Source organism: Barbus barbus, assembly GCF_936440315.1.
Source record: "Barbus barbus genome assembly, chromosome: 10".
Classification (NCBI taxonomy): domain Eukaryota; kingdom Metazoa; phylum Chordata; class Actinopteri; order Cypriniformes; family Cyprinidae; genus Barbus; species Barbus barbus.
This window is the reverse complement of record NC_136738.1, coordinates 11,395,572-11,419,440: the sequence shown is the minus strand read 5'-3', so window position 1 is coordinate 11,419,440 and position 23,869 is coordinate 11,395,572. Positions and strand designations below refer to the sequence as shown.

The 23,869-nt window shown below is 36.3% G+C and overlaps 1 protein-coding gene across 2 annotated transcripts in view; it reads left to right on the top strand.

Annotated features, from left to right (window-relative positions):
* The window catches only part of LOC306876212 (activin receptor type-1-like), an 87,208-nt gene that overhangs the window by 61,716 nt on the left and 1,623 nt on the right, over nt 1-23,869 (top strand). Inside the window, exons 5-10 of one of the 2 annotated variants that reach the window (XR_013784807.1) lie at nt 3,038-3,137; nt 3,333-3,479; nt 4,270-4,545; nt 6,201-6,398; nt 8,552-8,734; nt 22,167-22,297. Coding sequence is in view for 1 of the 2 variants with exons in the window: in XM_079427217.1 (XP_079283343.1) it covers nt 3,038-3,137; nt 3,333-3,479; nt 4,270-4,545; nt 6,201-6,398; nt 22,167-22,297 (852 nt within the window). In the remaining variant the exon portion in view is untranslated. The remainder of the gene's footprint in view (nt 1-3,037; nt 3,138-3,332; nt 3,480-4,269; nt 4,546-6,200; nt 6,399-8,551; nt 8,735-22,166; nt 22,298-23,869) is intronic. The other variant, XM_079427217.1, reaches the window with a different exon arrangement.

The window sequence follows — 23,869 nt, the reverse complement described above, 5'->3', positions numbered from 1 at the left end:
TACAAGATTAGATGTTTGTCATGGTGCTCAGGATCTGCAAATCATTCGTCATCGTCCTCAGTCATCTCTCCTTACTCTATGTGGTAGGCTAAGTGAAATTGCATGTTCTGTAATGCAGTGTTTCCCATACATTGATTTATTTGTGGTGGCCTGCCACAATATCAAAACTGACCGCCACAAATAGATTTTTTTTTCAAAAAGCTTTGACTTAGTTGAATAAGCAAGCACTGCACGTTTCAGAATCGAATCACGGTGCGGGTGTCTTTATATCACTGCATTTCTGAAGGAAACCGGCTGTCTTCAGAAAATTTTAGATGTCTGATAAAGCAGCATTTGTGAGCAGAGCGCTAATTTGTGAACAGTTACCGGGGAAACCGCTATTTCTCTGTGCTCTACAAGCGCCTCCTGCTGGCAGATAATTAATTTGCATATATGCAGCCACAAATAAAGTCCAAGTCTGTGGGAAACACTGGTAATGTAACGGGCAATTGTTAGCAATCGTTATTTGTTTTCTGTGCCTTTCTGAATACTGATTCACGATTCAAACCAAAGGGCGTCACATAATTTTATGTCTTATTACATTTTAATAAGGTCTACGTTACATTTTATGTTATGTAACGTTATTTTATGTTACATTTTCACTGTCTTTTTGGCTTGTTGTTTCTGATTGCACTTTAACCCCAAGGGGGGAAATCCAGATCAAATCCCAGAGGGGAAAATCAAAACAAAATAAAGTTAGGGCAGCAGCTATCAGTGAGCACTGAGTGTAAATAGCAATTAGATTCTATTTATACTAATAAGTGCAAATAGCATATTTTCTTAGCAATAGATACTATTTACACTAAGTGCAAATAGCGATGGATTCTATTTACACTGTTAAAATAGCAAGATTTTCTGCTATTTATGCTAGGCTATTTATTGCAAATAGTGGCAATTATCTGCACCTCAGTATTGTAGTATATTATAAAACCGTACACAATAAAAACGTATTGTGTAAATTATAGTTTTAATTATTATAAGACATTATACTATTATATGCACATTCTCTTGGTCGGTTTTTAAGGTCTTCTAACCTGGACCTTCTAACTATTCCTAGAACACGTCTTAAGACAAAAGGTAATTGTGCTTTTTGTGCTGTGGCTCCAAGGCTGTGGAACTCTCTCCCTCTAAAACTTAGAACAATGGGCTCTGTAGACTCTTTTAAAAGACACCTAAAGACGCACCCATTTGGACAAACTTTTAATTAACAGTACAGTTTGGCTGTTATGAAATTTCTGAGATATTCAGTCTCTAATTTGTTTTGTCTTTATGCTTTTATTTTATTTTTGATTGAATGTATGTTTGATTTGTTTTACTGATAGTGTTGTAAAGCACTTTGTGACACATTGTGAAAGATGCTATATAAATAAATTTGACTCAATTCAAATTATTAAATGGATGCCATCTTATTGGGACAATAAAGCCCTCCCTACACCTACCCCAACCCTACCCAATACCTTTATTTTCAACTTTTTGATTATTTCCTTAATTTGTATTGAAAATAAATGCCTTTCCGATGCGATATGAGATTTGAAAATGGAGAAAAAAGTTTGGTAAAAGGCGGGCTCGAACTCAGGTCGATCGCATCATAAAGAATGAGCCTTAACATCTACACCACTGAAATTGATGCTATAGGGGCATCTTTTTGTTGACTAACTCAATCACATGTTGGTGGGTGGAGTTAGTGTAAATAGCCTTTGCCAACAAGGCGGGCTATTTGCACTTAGTGTAAATAGACACGTCGTAAAGTTCGAACTTGTTTTGAACAATTTCTTTGTCATCTGCAGATTGATTTTAAGTGGGGGGGGGGGGGGAAATCAATTTAAATCTTAAATCGGATTTTTTGTGAAAAAATCAGGGATTTTTTTTTTAGGCCATTTCACCCAGCCCTAATGAAACAGCCAGCAAAGTAAAATGATCCGTAAGCCTACTACCGTGCACTCTCTTAATTTTATCAAATGATCATAATCACATCTATTCATTTTACAATAGCCTTTTATTTAGACTAAAACCCCTTTAATTCGGGTGAGAAATCCTGCGTTTTTAGTGGCATTTGCACATCCTGTCATGCTGGTGAATATGCACTGCAATAGATGCATTTCGCAGTATTAAGGTTAACGATTAATCGATTGATGGTTAATTTAAACGACGATCGATCGTGGAAAAGATCGAACATTGACATCCCTATTTTGAACAAATACTTTTAGCTGATTAATCAATGAAACATCTCATAAATCCATGGAAATATTTACAGCAATTTAACATCTGGAATCCACTTTTTGTGTATTGAATGGTTTGTAATACCAACAAGATTTGGTTTATGCTGACATATGATAAAATGTTTTATGAAACTAACAAACACCACATCTGAAACCCCAGCATTTCTCTGTTTAAACAAATTTCTGCAGAAAAGTTGCAGGGTTTTGGTGAGTTTGTATATTGTGATGTATGTTTGCTGAGCTGGCTCTTTAGTTGCTGTTGTTGGATCTTTTTCAAGCTATTTTCAAGGATCTCTGTGGAGTGCTTGGCAACCAAAGCAAATATTCAGCGTTCTAATGTTTGCCTGAGAATAATTAAAAGTCTGTGCCAGTGCTGGGAATGAGACGTTATTATACTTAAAATCTGTTCTCCGAGGCCTAGGAGGTTACTGCTCTGATACACTAAAATTGTTGATTAATGTGTTCAGACAGTGATTCTAAGGACCTGAAGGGTGGCTAGATCTGAAGCTACCACATTTGTTCAGGATTGAGCAGTAATTATTCCCTGTGTTTTTCAATTCTGTTCTCTAAAAGTCTCTCTCCATGATGCAAACATATGGTTATCATGGTTCTTGTGGTTTTGGCCTCTGGTGCATTTTTTCCTCATTGGAATGTGGCAGTTCATTGAGTGCCCTCTAGTGTATAAGTGTGTGTATTGCAGGGTCCAAATGAACAAATGTAGCTGTACTAGAGTTAATGTACATCTGTATATTTCTTTATCTTTTATATTTCTCTCTCAGGATCTGTTGGATCATTCCTGTACATCTGGTAGTGGCTCTGGACTACCTTTCCTGGTTCAGAGAACAGTAGCCAGACAGATCACTCTCAGCGAGTGTGTTGGTATGTGCTCACACCATCTTTCCATCATTCTTTCTTATGTATGTGTGCATAAAGTGTTTCTAAGATTTTGTTGTACAGGTTAGCAGCTCATTTTAAACTGATTTAAACACCAAATTTCTAGGCTATAGTTACATATATTTGACAACCTCACTTTCGAGAGTATGTCCTCAAATGTGTTTGTGTGTTTTCTGTCAGGCAAAGGTCGGTATGGAGAGGTCTGGAGAGGTCAGTGGCAGGGAGAAAGTGTGGCTGTTAAAATATTCTCGTCTCGAGATGAGAAATCCTGGTTCAGGGAGACAGAAATCTACAACACTGTCCTGCTTCGACATGAGAACATTCTGGGTAAATCAATTTATAATGAAACCTTTTATAAAACCCATAGAAATGATATATGCTTTCTTTAGGATACCTCTGTTTTGTAACCTAAAACAACAATAAAATATGATAGTTTCGCTCAATCATAACTTTACCTTAAAAGGTTACTCCACCCCAAAATGAAAGTTTTGTCATTAATTACTTAGCCCCATGTTGTTCCAAACCCGTAAAAGCTTCGTTCATCTTTGGAATACAAATTAAGATATTTTAGATGAAAACCAGGAGGTTTGTGACTGTCCCATTGACTGCCAAGTAATTACCACTGTCAAGGCCCACAAAAGTATGAAAAGCATCGTCAGGATAGTCCGTCTGCCATCAGTGGTGCAATATGAATTTTATGATGCGACGAGAATACTTTTTGTATGCAAAGAAAATAAAAATAACGACTTTTTTTTTTTACAATTAGTCTCCCCTCTGTCTCTCCGCATCAGCGTAGCGCCATTTTAGAGATTACCCCCTGGACGCAAACGGTGTACGCTCCTCTATATCAGCTGCGCCAAAAGGATACGCTAATTTAGTTCAAATCAAAGCATAAATACACAAAACGTATCCTTGTGGCGCGGCTGATAATTACTTGGTGGTCAATTGGATAGTCACAAACCTCCTGGTTTTCATCCAAAATATCTTAAATTGTGTTCCGAAGACAAACAAAGCTTTTACGGGTTTGGAACGACATGGGGGTAAGTCATTAATGACAAAATTTTCATTTTGGGGTGGAGTAACACTTTAAATCAAGTTTACTTTGTATTTTTCTCAGGCTTTATTGCGTCCGATATGACATCGCGTAACTCCAGCACTCAGTTGTGGCTAATCACACATTTTCATGAGATGGGCTCTCTCTACGATTACCTGCAACTCAGCATGCTGGATGCTTCTGCCTGTTTGCGGATGGCACTCTCCATTGCCAGTGGCCTGGCCCATCTGCACGTGGAGATCTTTGGCACACAGGGCAAACCAGCCATTGCTCACAGAGACCTAAAAAGCAAAAATATTTTGGTGAACAAAAACGGCCAGTGCTGCATTGCGGACCTTGGTAAGAATAGCTTGAAGCAAAATCAGTTATTATATGCATGCTTTTGTTTCATATGCCATTCATATTAGAATATTTATTTAAATATTACTGTGAAGTGTATTTTGGACAATGTCAGCAAACATTATAAAAAAAACACGTGATCTAAGGTTATGTGTTGTAACTGACAGCAGACAGTTGAATAATTGCACTTTAAAATTTGCATTAAATTGTCAATAATCACTGTAGTTCTAATCAAAATAATAACACATTATGGTTAAAGTATGCATACGTTTATCTCAGGTTTTCATCTCAAATATGTTAGAACTACTTTCTTACAACACCGATTTAGTTCAATCATAAGTGATAAGCAACTGTCATGTGGTCAACAAATCTGATGCTATTTTCTAAATATTTAGTTACCCCCGAAACCCCTTAATCAACCCAAAGCCTTTCCAACCTAAAGAACCATTTATCTTTACACTTGAACGAACCTCAAATTTTTCTTTGAAAAAAAAAAAAAGAAGAAAAAAGTTCACATCAAATCTTGATTATTTTTTATATTTATGTATATTTATAATCACTCAGTGAATCGTAAATCATAGAGGACAGATTAATGGACTTTTATGACCGTTATAATCTCTAAATATTTTGTTGCCTACTTCCATCCATCTCTCACTTGTTGTTCAGTTTTCAATAGTGAAATCATTTGTTTGTTCCCTCAGTATTTACCCGCGGAACATGTTGCTCTTTATACGCAAATAAGTAGAAAGTAGAAGCGCACTGTTTGCTCTTGGAGAATGGACACTTTAATTTGTCTTTATTAAATTCACTTCACTCATTTAGTTCCTGAGTCCATTTCTGTAACACCAGGCTGTTATTAGAACTGATCACAGTTGCTTCCCCCTAAAACCCTAACAAAAAACCCATTAGGTTGCTTTCAGCTAACAAACTCTTCTGTACACAGGAAGTGGAACACGAGGCGTGTTTTTGTAGCGCACTTTAGACTACATTAAGCACGTTAACAAAATGAACATGTTCTTTTTTAGAACATTGATTTGAAAACATGTTGTCTGCATGGGACTAGAGGTTTTCACTTAGCACTGTTTTTTTATTTTTTTTTCCCTTGATACTCAAAAAATGTTTTTCAGTTACTAGTCCTTTCTGCATTCTTGAAGTTTACTTAATGTCTCATGAAACTGAATTTTTGTATATCCGCACAAGAGGGTACAATACAACATATAAAAAGGAAAAGTGCTTTTCCCATTATATAAATTTCAGCATATGCATCTCAGATACATCTCAGCATCTTAGATGATGCTCTTAGCGGTGTATGAAAATATTTGCAATTAAATGCTTTCTAAAATGAGAGCCCCTTTCCCAAATCATAAATAAAATCTGGAAATTATTTCAATAGGAAGGATATCAGTAAAGCTGGATTCGTCAAACCATTTCATGTGATCTTTTAGATTTAGAATGCACACAAAAAAAGCGCTGTACAAATATACAAGTTTTTAATGCAGGGACATGTGCAGAATTCCTTGAAAAAGAGTATGCCTTGCTCTGACATGGTTATTAATTGACTGTATTACGTGGCTTAATGTGTGTTGTGCAAAGCTACTGATAGATCCTGTACTATATGATAATGATACATTTGGTCACACATTTATCTTCTTCAGGTCTCTCCGTGATGCATTTTCAGGACACAAATGAGCTGGACATAGGGAATAATCCTAAAGTTGGGACCAAGCGCTACATGGCCCCTGAGGTTCTGAATGACTCCGTTCAGACAGATTGCTTTGAATCTTACAAACGTGTCGATATCTGGGCCTTTGGACTTGTGCTGTGGGAAATTGCTAGAAGAACGGTTAGTAATGGTATGTATAGCCTCACACCTGATCCACTATCACTCCTGTCATTCCTTCTTTTTGGTATCTCTGCTGTTGCACTTGGTTAAGTTGCTTTCAAAATGGAGAGTCACATGATGCAAGGAGGAAAAGATGGTGCTCTGTGTCACTTGGTGTAAACGATCCTGTTAAATTATTATAAGGCCTAAACCAGTGCTTAATTTGTAAATTTCGAGGTCCCGGAAAAAAGCGGGGTGATGCATCCGGCATGTGATTAGAGGAGGGAGAGGTAAAGGAGCATTCAGCCGATCACATTGGTGGACAAGTTTAAGTGATTAACAGCGTGCATCAGATGGGGGGGGTAGGCTACTAAAAAATTATGGAATTTTATTTCACAAATCTCTGTAATAGAGTTTTAATAAATCCTGTCTAGAATTTTGTGGGGGATTGTGTGTATATCACAGTTTTACTCATCCCTGCAGCTTTCAAGTTTATAATGAGGGAAATTCCTGCAAACATTTATTCAATATAGCAAGTATGGCAGGGCTCTAGACTGCGAACATTTTTTGAGAATGTGTGAGTTAAAATTTGACATGGTCGCACTTGTGCGAGTGCATGGTCTGCGCTGCTCCAAAGCATCTGCTTCATACAGCGCGCGCTGCAGAGCCACGGCACATTGTAGGAGTCAGATTTCATTGATCACATGAAGAGGGGCGCTTTCAGCGCGAGTACTTTAGGTGTAGAGCCTGCGAAGGTGCGCACAGCAGACTGAGTGCAATGGAGAATTTGGTTTTCAAACTAAAGTAAAAGACCGCTTCTTAAACCAGAGAAGGTTAACATGTTGATATTCTTGTAGAAAAAACAAAAAAAAAAAACATGCAAGTCCTGTCAGCGACAGCCAGTTTAGTTTTACTTTTCTTTTTTTTTTAGTTTTGAAAAGCTTGTTATCTTTGCTGTTTACCTCACATTATGCTATAGAGGCTTTCCTTATTTTTTTTTTATATTACTATTTATTTGATTCCTCAGTGTTTGCTAAACATTCTGTAATTTAGGCTATTAGTCGGTAAATAATACAGCATGTGATGTGTCCTATGCCTCCTCTTATTCCTTTTTGTTAATAAATGTTATGTAAGCTAGTTTGTCATTGTAACCTACTGTTTTATTGTTGTGTATTTTTTAATTAAGAATAACAATGAATCCATCTTTGTTTTGGTCTTAAAAAGTGAAAGGTGTATGGATACAAGCAAAACAGACAATTATCTTTTCTTGTAAAACGTAACACCAAGATCGCGAATTTGAAAGTGAAAGCGCACGAAAAAAGGAATTCCTGTTCACAAAATTTAAATCACAAATAATATAGGCTACTGATGAAAAAGAACGGGTTAAATGTTGAACACTTTCGTTACCATACAACTATAACATAAACTATGTTAAAAGTTAATCAGCATGCATTGATTAATCAAATGTTGTAGCAAAAAAAATAAAATTGCGACTAAATTATGTGCTTGTGCGACAAACTGAGAAAGTTAGTCGCAAAAGGGCAACCAGTGGGAAGAATGAGTCTAGAGCCCTGTATGGGTAAATAAATCCACACAAACTAGCAGGTTAAATAAGTAATTTGAAAACAGCGTGAGTGATTCAGCTGGACCGCGTCTCCTCTCTTTCACGCTCTCAAAGCGGCTTCACATCAGCGCATCTGGTCTGCAATACGAGCTGTTGCATGCTGTCGCTGATCCGAGGCTTGCGCTCTCATTTCAGGACAGATGTTAAAATTGTCACTTGCTTAATCGTGTTATTGTTGCATCGTCACAAAAATGTGTAATTTGCACGTCTTTTTAAGCCAATCGATACTGGCATGCTCCAGAGGCTGTTTCAAGGCTGAGCGCTCACAGTCACATCCAAAGCCGCCTAGCGAGTATCATATTGAGTTATTTTTCGTAGTTTGTTGTTGAGTTTAAGTGGCCGAATACACACAAAATTACGCAAAAATGGCTGCCCTGGCCAGTATCCAGGTCTGAGAAAGAAAACGCATGTGTATAGGCTATGGATCCGTGCATTATGTCTTGTGAGAGCAGAGCAGTTCACATGTCGCGTCTTTTGCGTGCTCAGGTTCTTTATTTCAAATGTAGATGTGCCGCAAGCGTGGTCATTATAGAGGATTTTTCATATTATGCACATTATAGGTCAGCACAAACGTCTTTCATTGGCACCTGAGGAGGGGGATCCGACAAAATGAGGTGCCAGATCGGATTTCGGAGGTTCTGGATCCGGCTTGTTCCGGCACAAATTAAGCCCTGGCCTAAACACTCAAACTGTCTAGAGTGTGTCAACTACACGTGATGCGGCGCCGCGACACACGATAAAAGGTATCTTTTCCATGTTAATCTGAGTTTTTTTTTCCTAACTAGCCGCGACGGCGACACTTGAATTTTCTAATTTAGAAATTGTTTATATTTCCGCTACGTCGCGGCTGGAACAACAACACACAAACTATATGACAGTATATCATCAGGTGATGTGTATGTGATTTATTCAAAGTTAAACGTATCTAATATGAGTTTAATATCATATTACATGACCTTATTGCCATATTGAAAGCAACAACAGATAGTTTACCTCAGATCTTGAAAATAAATCAAAGCAAAGATGTCCGTTAAACTGTAAACTCAACCGCGAACCAACAAGTGTATTCCATAACAAAGATGTTATCAGTCACTCAGTATGTACATTTAATGACGTTAAAAAACTTTAATATTTATGAATTATATTATAAACGTATCCATTTCATTGTGAGTGCAGTGCGCTTCCAGAGAGATCCCGTCCACGCACGCTTTTGATTGGCTGTGATATTTGATTGATTCTGTCACGTAGCATCTGGTGTGGACACCCAAATTGCTTGTCGCTGGAATCTTGTCGTGTCGCGTGTAGTTAGGACACGGGTGTTTGTGCCCCCAAGACCAAGGCACAGAATTAACATTCTAAGTGCCAAATGCAAGTAAATGTTCTATTTGGCCGGATATCTATAGTCAGTGGTGGAAATGGCCGATATTTACTGGGGGGACTCTAACTTGGAAGGGGGGTAAAAATGATAATTTTAGATTACATTTCGGATGTATTCATAAAAACATTTATAATCTATGAAAACATTTATTAAGAACTTATGTCATATTTTCTCTAAACCTTCTAGTACATTAAGACAGGCACCTGCAATTCTGCCCAAATTAAAGATGCGTTGTGTTTGAATTTGTGCATCTTATAATATAATTATTATTAATGACCTCTTGTGTTTAATAAAAAACAAACAAAAAAACATTGATTAGTGAAATGAACTAATGATTTCATAAAATATTAGAATGATTGTCTCTCATTGGCCTGATTAGCTAAGCCCTCAAAACACGTCTTATTTAGCGGTACAGTATTGCATGATTTGTAGATTATATTTAACAGTTTACACTTTGCAAAAACCTTTTCAATTAGTTTTAAAAGGTAACATTACATTCTTAAGGACTCTACACTTACGTTTCTTTTCAGGAAAAAATAAATAAATTAGGAACACCTTCTGATCAATGACAGAAATTAAACTTACTATTATAAGATGATGTTTGACTCCTTAAAGTATTTTTTTAACCTTTGTAATGCCATTTTTATCTTTATTAAATGTATGTCATATGTTGTGCCAAAATTAGATTTATTAACTTTTTGTAAAAAATAAATAAATTATTAAACAATAAATTCATTTAAAATAATAAGATACAATCAGGAAGACCTGAAATCAGCATCAACAATTAATCTTTGCACGGAACAGAAGAGCACAAATGTGGAATATTTACAGACTTTTTAACAAGACTCAGAGGTGGCATTAATACATTTAATAAAAACAATGTTATGAGATTGAATACAGAAACATTAAACAATTAAAATGTATACTTTAAAAATGAAACTCCCAGTAGGTGGCAGCAAGTCACTGTCTGTGACTGAATCATTCATCTAATCGATTCGTTCAAACGGCTGATTCATTAAGGAATGAAGCAAGTGACTCTCTTTATGAATGGATCATAGAATCATCGACTCACTAGATTTGTTCAAAAACAAAGATTCATTCATAATTGAAACAGCGCTGTTTGCTTGGAGATGCGCAGTGGCTCAGCTGTGACTTTATTTAATCAACAAAATAGTTCTCAAGAGATCAGACAAGTGTTCCTAAAATGTAAGTGGCTTTATATTAACTTTTGAATAAAATAAATAATGTATAAATCTGTTGTATTAATTAAATTTCACATTTGCAAACTCTTTATAATCATTAAGTTCATCGCGATCTCACAAACTTCTATTTTAGTGAATGAAGCTCTCTACACTGCAAACTGAATCTATTATTTCTACACTTTGTTTGTTACAATGAATGACAAACTGCAGTCTGCTGTCACGATCTGTGCTGTGAGGAGCAGCACGCGCAGCAATAGAGAAGCATTTCCATTGGCTGCAGTCTGCTCTTGATGGCCAATCAAAGACGGCATTGCCAGCAAACCATAGACACAAATATCCCGCTACATTTTGTTTAGTCTGCACTGCACTACGGTTTATGCAGAACTGGGATCGCTTTTGTAGTCTTTTGAATGGATATAATATAGAAATCATTTTAATTTTCAAATAAATCTAACCAGTTGGAAATGAAACGCCGTCCCCCCACGAAATTCACTCCCCGGACTCCGTCCCCCCGCGTCCCCCCCCCATTTCCAGCCCTGTCTATAGTGGATGATAATGTCTATAATCAAGTTTCCATCCAGATTTTGCGCTGTTTTGTTGTCGACAAAGAGATATGCGTTAAAAAAAACTTTGCGAAATTTGCTGTCTACAGCCTGTTTCCATCCAATTGGCCTTTTACCGATAAAATGGTGTGCTTCATGACATCAACCCTAAAAAAAACGAACTGTCGCATAAGTTTTGGTGTATCGCACCCTTGAGCTTTTTCCATACATAATTTATCCTTTTGCGTAAATTATAGGCTAGGCTAGCTGTTCTTCATCCATTTGAAACAAAAAAAAAAGCCTATATTAAATTGTATTGGCCTACATAAAATAATTTTTATTAAGTGTCATGAGTTTTTTATTTTATTTTGTACTTTATAGACTAGATAGATAGGCCACTGTTGATAATCAAGCAATGATCATAAACAGTTGCAGTTGTATTATTATAATTTTTCTGATTAACGTTTATAGGAAATTGGAATGTTCATTCCGGTTATTTTATTTCTCCTAATTTATTTATTTTATTTAACCTTTATTTACCCAGGTGAGCACATTGAGAACACTTTCTCATTTACAATGGCGACCTGGCCAAGATAAAAGCGTCGAGGTACAAAAGTTACACATGTAATTACAAGACAAAACAAATCAAACTTTTACAAATTTAAACCTAACCTAACGTCCTAACCGACGGTCGTTAAGCCATATTAACCGTTAACCGACAAGATTGTTAAATTACAATTAAATTTAAATTGGCTTGACCCATTACAAATACCTAAATTTGTTTTCCAGGGATTCATTTTATACAAGCAAAAAGCAGCATAAACAACATGGTGAGGATTCACATGCACGTCACGCACCTGCCGCGCTTCTGCGAACGGAGAAAAGCATAAGCTATTATATATAAAAGAAACAGGCCCATATGCAAAGTATATTTTTCTAAATAATTAATGAGAAAAAATAAAATAAAAAATGCACATTACAACAATTAGAAGCCTATATGCAGAATTTCGGTTAATTTTTGTGATGCACTTTTGAGAAAGCGGCAGTTTTCCTTTATTTCACAAAAGTATGTTTTGTTTTTTATTGTGAATGTACACAAATAAAATAAATATTTTGAATAGTTTTGAATAATGTCTTACTCTAATATGACCACAAATGAAGGAGTAGGCTAGTGCAAGTTGTTTCCACTTTTACAAGGGGGAAAACCCCCCAAAAAACACAAGTAATTGTGCCTTCGCCTCACGCGCAGTTAAGCATAGCCTATTGACTCCACAACACAGCTTGTTCATGTCATATTAAAAGTCAGCCAAAAATATTGAAGAAACATGAAAAAAATATTTTATTTTCCCTCACTCCACAACAAATCATTTAAATGTAACGGTAGAAAGAACTCAGAACAAAGCAAGAATAAAAATATAAGAAGCTAACAAGCCAAAACGAATTAATTTAAACTTTTGTATTTCACGTTCCAATATGTATAGCAAAATGTGCTTGGCATAATATCATGGGGTTATGTTGGTCAAGCTCAAAGGCACGGACTACAGGCTATTTAAACTGAACAGTGCACTGTAAAAAAAATTATAATCATGTAAACGTAGGCTAGCCTACTAACTCCAGATTAAGATAAGTATGTTTGAGAGGTAACTCATCTTTTTCTTACCATGTATAAAATAATTTTAGATACAATTTAATAATATCAATATGATTAGGGGTAGAACAGCTTGAATATTCGAATTTCTACATGTAGGCGGGAATTAAACGCCCCTTACTGCTGATTGGTCAGCCCAAGATCAAACCTTACCGTCATGAGTTCTTCAGCAGTATACGCAGCAGAATAATAGTCCTCGGCTGCTGCGGTTGTACGGATTCTTAATGCATTCATTACAACTACATTTCATCTTTATTCATCAAACAAACAGTCTAATGAACTGCTGGAAACAACTCAAATACCGGGGCAGAGTATAGACAGGGCTTTCTACTAGATATAAATTCTATTCTTTGCATCAGCTGGGCATGTCAGGCTATGATATGATGGCTGTCATAGCCTACCCTGTTCACCCGGTAAGTTTGTTTAATTAAGTAATTAATTAATTTGTTTAAAAATAAATATTTTAAACACTAAGACAAAAAGGAAAGAATGATAAATTGGCTTGGGCATATATAGGCCTATAAAGTTAATGCAAGAACTGTCATTCTGACTGACAACCGGAGAACAACGGATATAATGCAGTCTTGTGTTTTATTAAAATTGATTATAATTGATATCTCAAAAGGATATTCACTTGTGCACGGCTTGAGCTGCTGCGCACTCGCACACAGGACTGAGACACAAGATTTTCATAAAATAAAATAACTTGCCATTTCGGTTTGTTTCTCACCAAACCCACAGTATACCTTCAGAATGCTTGGAATAGCCTATATACTATGAGATGCACAGGATTATTTTACAACAGATATGCATCCTCTTTATAAAAAAAAAAAAGAAAAAAAGTCCTTGTAAGGCACTTGATCTTTACTTTTTGTTATGATTTCGATTTATTTTTGCTTGGTGCAATGCTGAAAAGTTGCTGTATGGCGTTCTGTACCTAATAAGTAAATAAGTAAAAAAAAAACAAACAAAAAAAAAAAACCCGATCTGAAGATGTATATACTGCCGAATAAACAGACGGATAGGCTATACAACGTATGAAACATATCAATCTTAATATTCATATTTATATGCACTCCAGATAGGCTAGACTACCCTTCAATGACCTGTCAGTCATGTCCTGCCTAACCCTCCTTCATATCAAATAAATGTCACTCCCTAATATTTTGTGATGTAAATGTCACAATCTCTTAAAACATTTATTTCATATTATAGACAATATAGTAAAAGTAGGCTATAGTAGGCTAACTGTGTTTTTTTGGGAGTTTTTACTACCAGTTGTAGCCTATAACCACAGTTTTACTACAATGGTTACATGGTTAGTGTAGCAAAACATGTTTAATTTGTTTTTACCATGGTTTACCTATAGTAACCATGTTTTTTTGGTTGTAACCACGGTTAATTTTCTTAAGGGATATTTTTGTTATTTTATACCTTTTTATTTTACGGCGTGTATTTGTGAAAATGATTAGGCTATACGTTTAGCACACACCACATAATGCTGTGCATTTCAAGGCATTTCAGTAGACCTTTAATGTTACCTATGTTTTATCAATGTTAAAATTGTTTTTAATATATCAATAAAAAGTATGACAGGCTTTTACTCTAGTCTTTATCACTTTATTAAAATTAAGCAAAACAAAACGACAAATGTTTACTTTCACAAGCCGTCATGTATAGGCTTGTAGAAAGCTGTCTCTTGCCTGGAGGCTCAATCAGGTAACAAAAAGTGTCAGGAAACGACATTTCTGGCCATTCCATTGGGTCGTTTGTCCAGTCACAGATACCGTACGGACAGTCCAACCCAATGCGGCTGGGTTTTTTGACGTATCTCGTTCTGTCGAGCAGCAGAAATTATGTTATGTACACCATTCTGGTTCAACACCATGCTTTTCCAATGAGGGGGAAAGGATTGTTTTCCCCCACGCTGACAAAAAGAAGGCAGATCGAGAGAGAAAGAGTGAAGGGAGGCTGCTAAAGGCAGTTCAACATTGCAAACACGAATTCAAAGCTCCAGCAAGCCAGCAGGTAAATCCTAGAATGTTTAGTAGCTGTTATCATTTTAATTCTTAAGTGTAGCCTATTTACCATTTTAATCACTTGTCTTGATACTAGTAACCTATAACACATCATATTTATATTATATTAAAACCATAGTAGACCTATAAAAAAGTTACATTATAATATAAATCTAAATTAGTTGTTTATTAGTATATAATATAGATTTATGATGTATAATATTAAATTAAGTGTCTAATACTTATAGGGGAGAGTGGGGTAAGAATAGCCTTTGATTTTAATTATGTGGTACTCAAGATAAGGGAAAATGACACAGAAGTACAATGAAAGTATCTATCCTATCCATATTTTAAATGATCAGAATGTATCTATAACAAAGGGTTCTAAAAAATATGGCTTCTTATAAAACGGTGTTCCCATGGCTCAGTTTGCCCCGGGTTAGGGGCAAGTTGAGTCGAGTCGAGTCAGTGGGTAAGATGCACCATCTGGGTGTAAAATGACCATCTATGTGAAATAAATCATTTAAAAACTAATTTAATAATTTCCTTTTACAAACAGTCATTTATCTTCATAAAGTTAACATTAACAACATAAACCAACCAAATTAAGTTTAAATTTCAGTATTTAATTGTTTGCATTTCTGAAACAATGTGTTGAACACCAAAGTTGTAACCTTCCTAAAAACAGACTAAACGGAGAGTTTGTTGGCCATCAGCGACTAGGTGGAAAGATATATCTGATTATAATGTGATGAAAAGCATTTTCTGCTTCTTATCAGAGAAGGATTTGGTGCACTTGTATACTGTCCCTATCAAATAAACTACAAATATGTATATATGATAAACTAAACCAGTAATATATCACATTAAAATACCAGTTTATAATTCAGAAATTTTACTTAACTACAGTGACTTATGGTGGCAGCATTTGGCTCACTTTGCATTTAGCTGCCATTTTGGAAAAAAAAAAAATAGCTAGCTTACCAATTCAGGTTAATATTTAGCTAAATGATTTGCATGGTTTTATATGTTGCTAAATCACCTATATGTATCATAAATACCTGTATAAATTTGTTTTGATGTAACAACCATTACATCTGTTATGCTAAAATTTTACTTTGACAAGCCAAAAACTGTTTTTAAAGTCAAATCAAATCACTTTTATTGTCACATCACCACAGCACATGTGCCTTCGTGAGTGAAATTCTTGAGAGCGTGCTCCAGACAGTGCAGAAACAATTTACATATAGACATTACCATACATACGTACAGACTTATACAGATGACAATGTGTAATATACACATACATATACTCAGTACACACAGTGTACTATTAGACAGACATACAGTTACCGATACACATTATACACAGTATGTAGTACACATTCTACGTTATATGCACACAGTAATATGCGAAGATGCAGCAGATTATATAGAAACCGGGTGTGCAAATGTCATGGATGTGCATTGGATGGTATCCAGTGCTGGCAAAAAGATTGTTGTATTTGTGCAGTAGTGTACTGGTAGTCCAGTTTGAACTGTGTGGAATTAAAGTGCAGTGCGTGGTATATTGTAAAGTGGGAGTGTGCTGTAGGGTGTATTAGTTCTGACTGTTCATTAGCCTGATAGCCTGAGGAAAAAAGCTATCCCTCAGTCGGCTAGTGCGGGATCGGATGCTGCGGAGACGTCTTCCTGAGGGCAGCAGAGAGAGCAGTCTGTGGGACGGGTGGCTGGAGTCACTGATGATCCTCCGGGCTTTCATTATTTAAGTAAATGGGTGCTTTCCATTCCCCCCCATGTGCTTTTCCTCTTTCCACAGTCTGGCAGAAATGATGGGTGGTTCCAAAATATATGGTAAAAGTGTATTTGCCAAGACACAGGGGGTCTGTCAACTTGCCCACTGGCTCAACTTACCATATTCTCCCCTACTTCCATTGAAGATGAGGCGGAAGCAGGCTCAGAGAGTGAGGGAGCCCACTCTTATCAAAACATCTAAATTAAAGTCTGAAATTATTTTCAGAATGTGCGGTCTTTTCTTTTAATTGCATATTTGTAACAACTGGATAATTTGTACCAACAACCCACCCCCTTAGTGCCCCCCTTTTTTTGGTTTGGGCCACTGCCCCTCAAAATGTCTGTGTGGCCCTGTGTATGGAAATAACTCCCCAGTATAGGCATCGTATGGATGGTCATTTAATTTTTCTCTGTTACAGAGACCTGATTTTAAGTAAGCATTGAAAACTCAAATTAAGATATACAGTCATGGCCAAAAATATCAGCACCCTTGGTAAATATGATCAAAGAAGGCTGTGAAAATTAATCCGCATTGTTAATCCTTTTGATCTTTTATTTAAATATTCACAAAAATCTAACTTTTCATTGGATAAGAATTTAAAATGGGGGGAAATATCAAGAAATAAATGTTTTTCTCAAATACAGGTCCTTTTCAAAAAATTAGCATATTGTGATAAAGTTCATTATTTTCTGTAATGTACTGATAAACATTAGACTTTCATATATTTTAGATTCATTACAACACAACTGAAGTAGTTCAAGCCTTTTATTGTTTTAATATTGATGATTTTGGCATACAGCTCATGAAAACCCAAAATTCCTATCTCTAAAAATTAGCATATCATGAAAAGGTTCTCTAAACGAGCTATTAACCTAATCATCTGAATCAACTAATTAACTCTAAACACCTGCAAAAGATTCCTGAGGCTTTTAAAAACTCCCAGCCTGGTTCATTACTCAAAACCGCAATCATGGGTAAGACTGCCGACCTGACTGCTGTCCAGAAGGCCATCATTGACACCCTCAAGCAAGAGGGTAAGACACAGAAAGAAATTTCTGAACGAATAGGCTGTTCCCAGAGTGCTGTATCAAGGCACCTCAGTGGGAAGTCTGTGGGAAGGAAAAAGTGTGGCAGAAAACGCAGCACAACGAGAAGAGGTGACCGGACCCTGAGGAAGATTGTGGAGAAGGACCGATTCCAGACCTTGGGGGACCTGCGGAAGCAGTGGACTGAGTCTGGAGTAGAAACATCCAGAGCCACCGTGTACAGGCGTGTGCAGGAAATGGGCTACAGGTGCCGAATTCCCCAGGTCAAGCCACTTTTGAACAGAGAAGCAGCACTGGACTGTTGCTCAGTGGTCCAAAGTACTTTTTTCGGATGAAAGCAAATTTTGCATGTCATTCGGAAATCAAGGTGCCAGAGTCTGGAGGAAGACTGGGGAGAGGGAAATGCCAAAATGCCTGAAGTCCAGTGTCAAGTACCCACAGTCAGTGATGGTCTGGGGTGCCATGTCAGCTGCTGGTGTTGGTCCACTGTGTTTTATCAAGGGCAGGGTCAATGCAGCTAGCTATCAGGAGATTTTGGAGCACTTCATGCTTCCATCTGCTGAAAAGCTTTATGGAGATGAAGATTTCATTTTTCAGCACGACCTGGCACCTGCTCACAGTGCCAAAACCACTGGTAAATGGTTTACTGACCATGGTATTACTGTGCTCAATTGGCCTGCCAACTCTCCTGACCTGAACCCCATAGAGAATCTGTGGGATCTTGTGAAGAGAAAGTTGAGAGACGCAAGACCCAACACTCTGGATGAGCTTAAGGCCACTATCGAAGCATCCTGGGCCTCCATAACACCTCAGCAGTGCCACAGGCTGATTGCCTCCATGCCACGCCGCATTGAAGCAGTCATTTCTGCAAAAGGATTCCCGACCAAGTATTGAGTGCATAACTGAACATAATTATTTGAAGGTTGACTTTTTTTGTATTAAAAACACTTTTCTTTTATTGATCGGATGAAATATGCTAATTTTGTGAGATAGGAATTTTGGGTTTTCATGAGCTGTATGCCAAAATCATCAATATTAAAACAATAAAAGGCTTGAACTACTTCAGTTGTGTTGTAATGAACACTCCCCCCACCTACAATCCCTGCCGGCCCGAGACTCGAACCAGCAACCTTTGGATTACGAGTCTCTCTAACCATTAGGCCACGACTACAATTTTGAGCACTCCAGGGTGATTATGAACATGAAATTATCAAGCCATGGCTTCCTATTTCACAGAAATATATATAGGAGGGAAAACAAAGCCCAAATTCCCTTAATCATCCATCACAATGAGAAAAACCAAAGAATATATTTCTGATGTGCAGCAAAAGATAATTGAGCTTCACAAATTAGTAAAGTGGCTTTAAGAAAAGAGCTAGATCAGTGAAAATTCCCATTTCCACCATCAGGGCAATAATTAAGAATTTCCAATCAACATAAAATGTTACGAAACTGCCTGGAAGAGGACGTGTGTCTATATCGTCCTAATGCACGGTGAGAAGGAGAGTTTGAGTGGCTAAAGACTCTCCAAGGACCACAGTTGGAGAATTGCAGAACATAGTTGTGTCTTGGGGTCAGAAAACCTTAAAAAAATTGTCAAAGAGCACCTACATCACCATGGTGTTTGGGAGGGTTTCAAGAAAAATTCTCCTAGCTCATCCAAAAACAAACTCCAGCATATTCAGTTTTTAGACGCGACTGGAACAAATTACTCATATTTTTACATCCATAACCAAAGACGAAAGTGGATAGAGCAGGGTATATTTAAGTAAGGAGAGGTTTATTAGAATATCACTTTAAAATAATTTAACCAGCTAACCCAAACTAGAACCTATAATCGAATGCAGTTTTGGAGATACTTGTAGCTGAGACTGTGTGGGACGTTTGGTTCTTCTTGACAAGTTCTAAAAGAATATTATATTTTGTTCACAGTACTACTAACACCATTGGGTAGAGGGTGTTAGATTACAGCAGTGTTAATTTCGTTGACGAAGACGACGAAAAATATTCGTCGACGAACCTTTTTTCTGTGACTAAGACGAGACGTTGACGAGCTAAAACTAATATCTGATGATAAAAGCTATGACGAAATTTATGCGCGTCTTTGTTAACAAGACGAGACTGGACTAAAATGTTATTTGAGGACTACCGGACATTCAAAATACATCCTATAGGCTAAGTTAACTGTCTTGTCTTTCAAAATGTCTCTGTCATTGGATAAGGGGCGTTTGCATTATCTAGTCTCAGTATGGCAGCCGCAGTGGACGGATAGGCTACCAAAACGCGAACTAGCGATCTGAAACAATGGCCTCAGCAACCGAAGGGTTAGGGAGTGGGTGACCAGACGTCCCGTTTTTCCCGGGAGTCACAATTCATTGTCGATTAACTTAAAGTTAGTGAAGGTGCGATAGGCGGAAACGCGCTGATAGAAGTGCTCTCTCTCGCGTGCACTCCACTTCTTCAGTTCTCATACAGTGCGCGATCAGTTCTCAGCGCTCAAATACACACACAGCAGTCCAAATGTCTATCATGTAGAGTATCTCACGGAAATGCAGTCCGTTATGGTTTAAGTGAGCTTAAACAGGTGGGTGAAAACTGAATGTATGTCAGTAGGCTATTACATGCATACCTTCCGTCTTAAATGGACAGCATTCCTAATTATCTGTCATAAATGTTAACCAACAAAAGATGTTAAATAAATGTATACTTGTTAAGTAAACCTACTGTATCTGAAAAATGAGTTTAATTTATATTTCTACCAAAAAAATGAAAATTTATTCCAGTTTTTCCTAATTCAATCCTTGATTCAAATTTCTCATAACTAAGCTTAATTGTTTTGGTCTAAAGAGAGAAGTATTGATGACTATTTTTGTTAGAATACTACATATAAAATAGCTACCAAAATAAATGTTGGTAACTGCAGTTTGACTAAAAGTAATGACTAAAAGTTGACAAAAATGCAATGACTTTTCGTCGATTAAAACTAGACTAAAACTATGAAAGACAAATGACTAAAATGTGACTAAGACTATTAAGCATTTTCGTCTCAAGATAAAGACTAAGACTAAATCAAAAATGCCTGCCAAAATTAACACTGGACTACAGTAAGTTTTACTATGTATTGCTAATGGACAAAACGAGGGGTAGTTTCTATTCTGCTCTAAAAACACTTTGGGACAAGGGTTTGAATTGGCAATGATTTTTACAATTAGCAATGAAGAATGGGTCATAATTTGGCAAAATTCTGCTAAAATTCTCATGTTTTAGCAAACCATGCATAATTGTGACTGACACATTTTGTATTGTGGGTGGGGGAAATTTTTTCATTTGTAAAATGTAAGATTACTGTTTTGTATATCAAATGTATATCAAATATTTATGGTCAGTTTTTACCAACCCGTTTTTGGTTGTTCATTTTTTAAGTAATTTTGCCAATCACTGTGTGAAAGGATACAAATTAGGATTTTTTTTTTTTGTGCAATCCCTAATTTCAATTACTGAAATCCAAGTAAATTAATGCATAAATAAGTAATAATAAAAAAAAAAAAAAAAAAAAAAAAAAAATATATATATATATATATATATATATATATATATATATATATATATATATATATATATATATATATATATATATATATATATAAATATAAATAAACAAACACACACACTCAGGAAAAAAATTACTGTATTTTAAAGATATTTTGCATGCCTGTTCAATAAACCATAAACAATTATTGGTAGAACAGTCCTTAACTTTTTATAGGAAGTAGGCAATTAAGGTCGTGGATATAACATAGGACATAAAACAGACATTTCTACAGATTTTGAAAAACACCAGAAATTGGCTGGAAATAAAAGCAGTTGAATGTGAAAGGATGTTTCTTTGTTTTGTTTTTTTCTATTATTGTTACTCTAATGTGAAAGAAAAATGTAGGGATACTGCAAATGGCACAGGTAATAAGGTTACTTCAGTACATCACTTCACTATTAGTGCAAAGGGAAATTTACATAACAGTCAATGCACATCACACCAGCATTGCAAAAAAAATATTATGAAAAAGTGCATATTAAAGTTTTTATTAAATATTGTTAGTTACAGTTATGGTTTGTATGCAGGTATAAAGTATGTGAGATTTTATAGTTACAATGACTGGGCCCAAAACTGTCCACATTTTAGTTTGACTTTGTCTGTCTATGATTGTGGGTGCACATGTTATTTGGCTTCTGCCCCCTTCACATTGGTAGGGTTATTACAGTAATGTCTTCAGAGGCCTGTCTGATGCCCTCTGTGTGCCTCATCTAAAATGGGTCCCTATTGCTTCCTTTGGTCTAATAGCTTCAGTACTCTCTATATATAATCAGCACTGGTGGCGTTCTTGGTGAAGCTGAATTTTGTGCTGACAGACTCATTACAGTTGGCACAATCGGTGCTCAGTGATTATCTGTGTAATTTGATAACCAGTGTAATAACTTCTGATAATAATGGCTGCTCATTTTTTTCTGGGGGAGTTCCAATTGTGTTTTGTCTACACTGACTGTGCAGGCATTGTTGAAGATTACAAGCCCCCATTCCATGACATAGTGCCGAGCGACCCAAGCTTTGAGGACATGAAGAAAGTGATTTGCATTGACCAACAGAGACCAAACATCCCAAACAGATGGTTCTCAGACCTGGTCAGTACCAGCTCATATACCTTTACAAATCAAGTTAATTATACTGTGTCCTAACCAGATCAAGTGGCAAGCAATGTGTCTTCCCCCATTGAAAGTAAAAATGTAATCAGTCAGAACGCGTTGAATAGAAATGTCATAGTTATAGTCTGTTGGGGGAAAAAAACAACAACTCTTAATGAGGACAAAATTGTTTTATCACTTTTTGCATCATTGTATAACATCTGGACAGAGTGTTAAAGGGTGGGTGGTATTAAAGGTACGAATCTTCACTAAAAAAATTAAATCCCAAAACAAATCTCAATGGATCTTGTCCTACCAACTAGGAATTAGTATTGTCACAATATTAGGATTTTAGTAACCGTTACCAATTCCAATGAAATGCAATGATTGTTGATGCAAGTTTCAATACCAGTTGTATGTAGTCAAGTAACATGATTACTAATAAATATAGCTTCAAAATAAACTAAAGTCAGTGATAAAGAAACACATTACAATCAACAGACATAGTGTTTTTAAGTATATATGAGTGCTTCAAAACAGAGGTCCTCAACTTTGGACTCCGAGATCCAATTTCCTGCAGAGTTTTAGCTCCAACTCTAATCAAACACACCTGAACAAGCTAATGAAGTTCTTCAGAATTACTACAAAGTTGCAGGTAGGTGTGTTTAATCCAAGTTGGAGCTAATCTCTGCAGGAAAGTGGGCCTCGAGGTCCAGAGTAGTGGACCCCTGATCTAAAAGTTTCCAGGCAACAGCTCTTTTCTCTTTTTCTCACCATTATTGCAATTTATGTATTATTTTAAATGCGTAATAAACAGTGAGAGGTCTAATGGCTGTGCCCAAAAAAATAGTTCACTCAAAAATGAAAATTTACATCCAAGTTGAGTAGATGAGTTTGTTTCTTCATCAGAACAGATTTGGAGAAATTTAGCATTACAACACTTGCTCACCAGAGGGCCTACAGAATTAATTCAGACAGCTGGTTTAAAACATCACAATAATCCACAAGTAATCCACAATACTCCAGTCCACTGATTAATGGCTTGTGAAGTGAAAATCTGTGCAAAGCTACGTAGAGCTACGTCAGAGCCTGCACACACACAGTGCATATGGATATTTGAAGTAGCCGTCTGTCTGTCAGTGAGTTTAGATTTTTTTTGAGTGGACTTCACAGCAACAGATGGCTGTCCTTACCGCAGACATTAAATAAATTAAATTAAATTAAATTGAGTAAATAAAAAAATATAATAAATCAATACAGCATTTATTATGCATCGAGAAAGATTCATGATGCGTCATGATACCCCTGGGTGGTATGACATGTTGAACCACAATATGAGGGATATGTCCCTGTAAATGTACACAAAATAGTGATTTTTGCTGGAAATTCAGTTTGAACAATGGGATTTATTTGATAAACATGCAATTTTATTATTGGATCATTTAATTATACATTTTGCAGGTATTTAATTTCATTTTTTAAAATATTTTCTCTTTTTATTTAAGGCCTGATGGACACAAGCCAAAAGAGCAGATTTCATTGCAACAAATTTACACTTCATAATTTAAATAT